At 49.2% G+C, this 8,472-nt stretch overlaps 1 protein-coding gene across 3 annotated transcripts in view; it reads right to left on the reverse strand.

Moving 5' to 3' along the window:
- itprid2 (ITPR interacting domain containing 2) overlaps window positions 1-8,472 on the reverse strand; it is a 48,431-nt gene that overhangs the window by 2,177 nt on the left and 37,782 nt on the right. For all 3 annotated transcript variants that reach the window (XM_046367681.1, XM_046367687.1, XM_046367690.1), the window contains 7 exons: window positions 7,914-7,974; window positions 2,811-4,996; window positions 2,531-2,605; window positions 2,233-2,360; window positions 1,454-1,598; window positions 1,099-1,164; window positions 370-822 (listed from right to left, as the gene is read on the reverse strand). In XM_046367681.1, the coding sequence (XP_046223637.1) occupies window positions 370-822; window positions 1,099-1,164; window positions 1,454-1,598; window positions 2,233-2,360; window positions 2,531-2,605; window positions 2,811-4,996; window positions 7,914-7,974 (3,114 nt within the window). The remainder of the gene's footprint in view (window positions 1-369; window positions 823-1,098; window positions 1,165-1,453; window positions 1,599-2,232; window positions 2,361-2,530; window positions 2,606-2,810; window positions 4,997-7,913; window positions 7,975-8,472) is intronic.

An 8,472-nucleotide genomic window follows, 5' to 3' on the forward strand; every position in this document is an offset into this window, starting at 1 on the left:
CAGTTACATCAGGCCACATGGCTAAGACATAGCCAACGGGATTCAAAAGTTCCAAGTTTCCTTTTGGACCTTTAAAATGTGCTCCATTTGTCCCCTGCCAAGCTCTTAAAATTAGACCAGTAAATTATTTTTCATGAGAAGAAACGTCTGTCAATTGCTACGTAATCACCTCTTCTGTCAGCAGAAAAAAGTTTATCCATATCGGCCAAGGACATAATAAAACATGTTCTGGACATTTGGGCAATATTGGCATTCCCTATTCAACAAATACTGTAGGGCATGGCCAATTTGAGAAGTTCAGGTAAGGAAACTTCTTAATGTTCTCTACTATTCAAAACAGAAACTAAGATAACTTCCGGTCTCACAAACCTCCTTGATGAGCTCCTGTAGATTGGGGTTGTCTGCTCTTCCTTCTCCTAGACCACCTCCTCCTCCTCTCTCTTTGCCCCTCTCCTCGAGTAGGTGAGGGTCTACATCTGCTATCCCTCCTCCAACCTCCTCCTCCTCCTCCCCTCCAGGACCTTGCACTGGCAGTGACTGGTCTGTGCACTGGGATACCCATGTGGCAGCACCAGGCCGTGGAGGGGGTGCCGGGGTGAGGGAGACGGAAGCCCGGTACATCCCAGTCTTCTGGGGACCTGGGAGGGACAGCTCCGGGGCGTGGGATGGGCCAGGGTGACGTCCAGAGGACCTCGTTGGACTGGCTGACCTGGAAGAGAGGCCCGAGCTGGGGGTGGGGGCCATGCTAGCTCCACCCTCTGCCCTGCCCTCATAGCCCAGCTCTGTCTGCAGGTACAGCTGCTCCCTCAGCAGGTCTGACATCTGGAAGGGAGAAACCACACCATACATGTCACACAGTGAGGAAAGAAGTGTGACAACAGTGGAACCATAAAATTAGATTGACTAGTACAGACATTTCTTTAAGTCAATGCTCTGATGGGTTGACCGGCAGCCATTGACGGTACAAATACTAGGAAGGAAGTGAAAACATTCATTTTTCATTCTATTTCTATGAATAGAGCACACACAATTAATAGGAGGAACAGTCTAGAGGAATTACCTAGAAAAGAACAGTCTAGAGTCAATGCAGTTACTCACCGGCTCCATAGCTCTCAGAGCAGAACTGTTAGACAGGCTGTCCATGCTGTGACCTCTCTTCATACCCTACAGGAGAGAAATATCAACAACACTAATGATACAATATAGGAGAGGAGGGGTAGGTGATGATATGATGGGTGGCTAAACAACAAACAAGAGTAGTGATGTACATGTAGCCTGATGTCAAATGAGAAGAACACAGAGGAACCCACAGTACTGGTGCCAAGCGGGAAAACAGACATGACAAACCATTTATCAAACATGTTTATGAGTTGAGAAAAGAGACAGAGAGAGAAAGATGGTATCTGCCTGTGTGTGTGTGCCTGTGTTTCAAGATGTAGTTCCAGGTACTGACCATGCTATGGCGATAGAGACTATGCTGGCTGGCAGAGCGGAGCTGCTCGTTCAGGGTCAGCAGCCGATCCTCCAGCTGGAGCTCTAGTTCCTGCAACTCCTGTCTCACTTCAGACCGTAGACCCTGCAGCTGCTCCGCCTCCTGCCTGGCAACCACAGACAGAGAGACCACTGTTAACACTGTCTGCCTGCCTGGCAACCACAAACAGACAGATAGCACTGTTAACACTGTCTGCGTGCCTGGCAACCAAAGACAAGAGAGATCACTGTTAACACTGTCTGCCTGCCTGGCAACCACAGACAGAGAGACCACTGTTAACACTGTCTGTCTGCCTGCCTGGCAACCACAGACAGAGAGACCACTGTTAACACTGTCTGCCTGCCTGGCAACCACGAACAGACAGATAGCACTGTTAACACTGTCTGCCTGCCTGGCAACCACAGACAGAGAGACCACTGTTAACACTGTCTGTCTGCCTGCCTGGCAACCACAGACAGAGAGACCACTGTTAACACTGTCTGCCTGCCTGGCAACCACGAACAGACAGATAGCACTGTTAACACTGTCTGCCTGCCTGGCAACCACAGACAGAGAGACCACTGTTAACACTGTCTGTCTGCCTGCCTGGCAACCACAGACAGAGAGACCACTGTTAACACTGTCTGCCTGCCTGGCAACCACAAACAGACAGATAGCACTGTTAACACTGTCTGCCTGCCTGGCTATCACAGACTATGCCAACATCAGTGTGCTCGCCAGGGTGAGGGCATCTAGCCTACCTCTCGTCGTGACTGAGGTGCTGGTAGACTAACGCCTGTTGTTTCATCAGGGACAGTTCCAGATCCATCATCTGAGTCCGGAACACATTCAGACTCCTCCTCTTAGCCTGCAGCTCCCGGAGAGAAGTCTGAAGGGAGGAGGAGGGGATGTAGAAGAGGAAGAATATGACTTGTCAGAGAGGCAGAGATTCTCCTTTATCCTAACCCACATGAGACACACCCACAGGGAGGTTTGAGGACATAATTGATAATCATTCATTTAATTTGTTTAAGAGTGGCAGTTCAGCTGAGTGTATACCTCATAGAGTGGCTGGGCAGGTCTCTGAGGGTTGAACATGTCGGAGGGAGTGTCTGCTCTGCGTTCTGATGAATTCTTGAGGGCAGAGAAACCATAGATAAAGTACTTAGTCACTGGAACTGTGTTGCAAACGTCTGTTTGCATTATGGGTGGGATGGAAAGTGAAACAGCATATGATTAATCATTATAGTGCTCACGTCAGAGACGAGTTGATAAAACTGCAAAGAGCCTTGCAAAAAGCTGTATAACACCTATGTGGTTTGTGGTTGTTTTGTCTCACCTGAGCCAAGTTCTGCACAGTTCCTCTGATGTCGTGAAGGACCCTTCTCAGTTGCATCTCAGTGGTAGACAGGGCTGGGGGAAGACGGGAGGTTGTAGCCATAGGGTCATGAGGGTAGGGGATCAGAGGGTGGTGGCCCAAGTATGGAGTACTATATGGTCCTCCATAGGGGGCAGTAGAGAGATGAGGCAGGTTGGAAGGTGTGTTTGAAGGGTTAGAGTAAGAGCTATGGGCAGTATAAGGATTGTTGCTGCTTAGCTCGTTGTAGGACCCACTATAGGGGTTACCGTTGTAGTTCTGGTAAGTTGAACTGAAGGGGGCACTAAGGGGTGGGGTGTTACAGGAGGAACTGTACAGGGAACAGGGGAAGTTGTGTGGAAGAAGGTTACCCATGTTAGTGTACGGAGCACTAGAAGGAGGACAGTTAGGGGCCACATGATGGGGTAAGGTGGGAGCTGTGTGCTGGGGAAGGTTAGGTACACTACCATATGGATGGGTAGGGAGGCTATGGAGGGTGTGGTGGTGGTGGGTGGAGGGCTGATACTGGAACAAGTTGGGGACACTACCATGGGGTAGGGTGGGACTATTGTGGTGGGACAAGTAGGGATTAGGGTTGCTGTATTGGGCTAGGTTGGGGACACTGCCATGGGGCAGAGTTGGGTTGTACTGGGCTGCGTTAGGGTTATTGTGCTGAGCAAGGTTGTGTTGAGTATGGTTAGGTTGATTGAGTTGGACTAGGTAGTGCTGTGTTAGGTTGGAGTTAGGGTTGATGTGCTGGGTGAGGTTAGGGTTATTGAAGTGGGCCAGGTTATGCTGGGTGAGGTTAGGGTTATTGAAGTGGGCCAGGTTATGCTGGGTGAGGTTAGGGTTATTGAGGTGGGCCAGGTTATGCTGGGTGAGGTTAGGGTTATTGAAGTGGGCCAGGTTATGCTGGGTGAGGTTAGGGTTATTGAAGTGGGCCACGTTATGTTGGGTGAGGTTAGGGTTATTGAAGTGGGCCAGGTTACGTTGGGTAAGGTTAGGTACGCTACAGGTGCTCCAGGAACGGTGGTGCTCCCCCAAAGGCCTCTCTCCCCACTCAGGAGGGGGGCTGTGGCTGTGCAGTGAGACGGTTGAGCGGGTCAGGTGGCGGGGGATGGCCAGGGGGTAAGGGGGCACCCTGCCCTGAAGGCCTCTCAGTTCACCATCTCTTTGTAGCCCGGGGCCATGCGATATCTCGGTCCCTCTGTTGATAATCAAGGTAGAGAGGCAGCTTTCTCTCCTCTGACACCCATCTTCAACAACCTCCTCCTCCTCCTCTTCCACAATGGACCCCACCTCCTCCTCCTCTTCTGGGGTGTATTGGTAGGAGAAGGCTGGCTGGGTGCAGTGCCTGACTGTACCCTGGCCAAACTGGATCCTGACAGAGGAGACCACACGGGAGGGGATGAGGAGGGAGGTAGGCAGGGATCGGGACCTCGTCAGGGGGGCTCTTCTCCTGAACAGATCCCTGGCTGTCAACTTCCCCTCCATCCGGTGACCCTGGAGGCCTGAGGACGAGGCCCTCTGCTGGGCCCTGTGAAGGGCCCCTTGGACCCTGGTTGAGGCACCTAGGCTAGGGCAACTGGCGCTAGGGCTGGGGGTTCTGGCTTCCATCTCCACCTTGTCAGGCACACCCTCGCTGGCTGGGGCACCAGAAGAGCTACAGTCTGGGGCCGGGACGGAGCCATGGTCTTCTATAGAACCAGGATCATCTTCCACGTGAGGATCAGCAGTACAGTAAGTCTCAGGAGTTAACTGAAAAGTGTAAGAGGCATGAACAGAAGCAGCTTCCTCAGCAGTGTTATGCTTCTGGTCCTGCTCTGAGTCTTGGCCCACCCCTCTGTCTCCTTGTTTAGCTAACTGATGGGTGGTGTACTGTGGCACCTCCTGTTGCTCCTCCTCCCCCCCATTAGGGCTCTGGCTCCTCCTTCCGTCTGCCACAAGGTGTTTCTGTCCCTCCTCCTCCCCCTGTAGCCTCCCAAAGGCAGGGTGTTCCAGCGCTAGAGGAGTGGTCCCCTCCCCAGCGTGAGACGTCACTGTGGTCTCACTGTCACAGCTGTCGGAGCTCTCCTGTACCTTTAGATAGTTAGCTGAGCCGTCAGTAGAAGGGTCCTCTGCAAAGCCACTACTGTCTGACTGCTGGCTGGCTGTTCTTAGTAGTTGCTCTGTAACGGACAGAGGGAGGGAGAGAAAGTGAGAGGGAATTAAAAGAAGATGTCAGAGTGTAAGAAGGACCATCCATCTGGGTTTAAACAAAACAAATAATTTAACAATTCACAGTGTAGAGTCAAACATGTGTTCCATCGGTATCTTTGTAACACAGTGAGATAACACACTTGTAATCCCTCTATAAAAGTTGTATTATACACCAGAGGGTAGACTTGATCAGCTCCAAATCAAATGACATGTCACATGCACCGAATACAACAGTTAGACCTTACAGTGAAATGCTTACTTACAAGCCCTTAACCAACAATGTAGTGAAGAAAATAGTTAAGAGTAAAAGTAAAAAATGAACAATAACGAGGCTATATACAGGGGGGGTGTACCAAGTCAATGTGTGGCGTTACAGGTTAGCTGAGGTAATATGTACATGTAGGTAGGGGTAAAGTGACTATACATAGGTAATAAACAGAAAGTAGCAGCAGCGTAAAAAAGGGTTTGGGGGGGGTGTCAAATCAAATCAAAGTTTATTTGTCACGTGCGCTGAATACAATACACCATTTTACCTTACAGTGAAATGCTTACTTACAGTCTCTAACCAATGGTGCGGGGGGGAAAAAGAAGGTATGTGTGTGTGTGTGTGTGTGTGTGTGTGTGTGTGTGTAGGTAAGTAAAGAAGAGTCTTATGGCTTGGGGGTAAAAACTGTTGAGAAGCCTTTTTGTCCGAGACTTGATGCTCCGGTACCACTTGCCGTGTGGTAGCAGAGAGAACAGTCCATAACGAGAGTAGCTGGAATCTTTGGTCATTTTTAGGGCCTTCCTCTGACACCGCCTGGTATAGAGGTCGTGGATGGCAGGACTTTTGGCCCCAGTGATGTACTGTGCAGTACGCACTACCCTCCGTAGCACCTTGCAATCAGAGGCCGAGCAGTTGCCATACCAGGCGGTGATGCTCTCGATGGTGCAGCTGTAAAAACCTTTGAGAATCTGGTGACCCATGCCTAATCTTTTCAGTCTCCTGGGGGGGTATAGGTGTTGTCCTGCCCTCTTCATGACTGTCTTAGTGTGTTTAGACCATGATCGTTTATTGGTGGTGTGGACACCAAGGAACTTGAAGCTCTCAACCTGCTCCACTACAGCCCCGTCGATGAGAATGGGGGCGTGCTCAGCCCTCCTTTACCTGTACTGTAGTCCACTATCATCTCCTTTGTCTTGATCATGTTGAGGAAGAGGTTGTTGTCCTGGTAGCACACTGCCAGTTCTCTGATCTCCTCCCTATAGGCTGTCTCCTCGTTGTTGGTGATCAGGCCTACTACCGTTGTGTCGTCTGCAAACTTCAATGATGGTGTTGGAGTCGTGCTTGGCCACGCAGTCATGGGTGAACAGGGAGAATAGGAGGGGACTAGCACGCACCCCTGAGGAGCCCCGTGTTGAGGATCAGAGTGGCAGATTTGCTTCCTACCCTCACCACCTGGGGGCAGCTCATCAGGAAGTCCAGGATCCAGTTGCAGAGGGAGGTATTCAGTCCCAGGGTCCATAGCTTAGTGATGAGCTTTGAGGGCACTATGGTGTTGAATGAGGAGCTGCAGTCAATGAACAGCATTCTCACGTAGGTGTTCCTTTTGTCCTGGTGGAAAAGGGCAGTGTGGAGTGCAGTCTCCAGGTTAGAGTCCCGCTCCTTGAAAGCGGCAGCTCTACCCTTTAGCTCAGTGCAGATGTTACCTGTAATCCATGGCTTCTGGTTGGGGTATGTACGTACGGTCATGACATTGTCGATGCACTTATTGATGAAGACAATGACCGATGTGGTATACTCCACAATGGCATCGGATGAATCCCGGAACATATTCCAGTCAGTGCTAACAAAACAGTCCCGTAGCTTAGCATCTGTGTCATCTGACCACTTCCAAATTGAGCAAGTTACTGGTACTTCCTGCTTTAGTTTTTGCTTGTAAGCATGAATCAGGAGAATAGAGTTATGGTCAGATTTGTGAAATGGAGGATGAGGGAGAACTTTGTACGCGTCTCTGTGTGTGGAGAAAAGGTGGTCTGGTTGCACATGTAAAATGCTGGTAGAAACAGATTTAAGTTTCCCTGAATTAAAGTTCCTGGCCACTAGGAGCCCTGCCTCTGGATGAGCATCTTCTCGTTTGCTTATGGCCTTATACAGCTTGTTGAGTGCGGTCTTAGTGCCAGCATCGGTTTGTGATGGTAAATAGAAGGCTATGAAATATATAGATGAAAACTATTTGTAAATATTGTGGTCTGGAGTATAGTTATTCCCTAAAAAGCACACCCCTGAGGATCTACGTTGTAATAAGATTATTATGGTCAGTCGGAAAAGAAACATGCTTAGTGATTACACAAGGTTTTTATCTACAAACGGCCCTCTGTTTTAGATGGGTCACCACTTGTAATGGATTGTCATGGGGCCATGTGTTCTAAGTACCAATGTTCTTAGAAATAAAAGCTAAATTAAACTTAATTCTATCAGCATAATGAAGATGCATCCCTAAATATCTACCCTCCTCTTCCCTGACTTCACTAATCTAAAACTTATGCTATAATTTATTATCGGTGAACAAAACTGGACAGGAAAGACCTGTGTCTTTTTTTGTACAAGTATCTTTTGTACAAGTATCTTTTTGTCTAAAAGGCCACTATGGAACATTTCATCACAGTACACTGAAGCTAGAAAATATTTAATTACCTGCCATAAGACACAAAATGTTACTTAATATTTGAGAGATGGGTGATTATGACCAGTTAACTAATTCTACTGATGAAGCAGAGAACATTGTTTTTATGTCATAATGTGATTATTCATATTAGTGGACATCCACTATGGAAAGTTCAGGAACAGCATGTATGAGCCTCTATACTGTGTAATAAGGTATATAATATGCAGGCCAGACTCACCACTGCCAGCTCTAGAGGTGCTGTGTGTCCCAGGTAAAGCCTCATCCTCATTACTCTGGACCTGAAAGACGGACACACACAGAGTGAGAGACACACACACAGAGCGAGAGAGACACACACAGAGCGAGAGAGACACACACACAGAGCGAGAGAGACACACACACAGAGCGAGAGAGACACACACACAGAGCGAGAGAGACACACACACAGAGCGAGAGAGACACACACAGAGCGAGAGAGACACACACACACACACACAGAGCGAGAGAGACACACACACACACACACACAGAGCGAGAGAGACACACACACACACACACACAGAGCGAGAGAGACACACACACACACACACACACAGCGAGAGAGACACACACACACACACAGAGCGAGAGAGACACACACACACACACAGAGCGAGAGAGACACACACACACACACAGAGCGAGAGAGACACACACACACACACAGAGCGAGAGAGACACACACACACACACAGAGCGAGAGAGACACACACACACACACACACACAGCGAGAGAGACACACACACACACACACACA

Source organism: Oncorhynchus gorbuscha, linkage group LG01 (genome assembly GCF_021184085.1).
Source record: "Oncorhynchus gorbuscha isolate QuinsamMale2020 ecotype Even-year linkage group LG01, OgorEven_v1.0, whole genome shotgun sequence".
Classification (NCBI taxonomy): domain Eukaryota; kingdom Metazoa; phylum Chordata; class Actinopteri; order Salmoniformes; family Salmonidae; genus Oncorhynchus; species Oncorhynchus gorbuscha.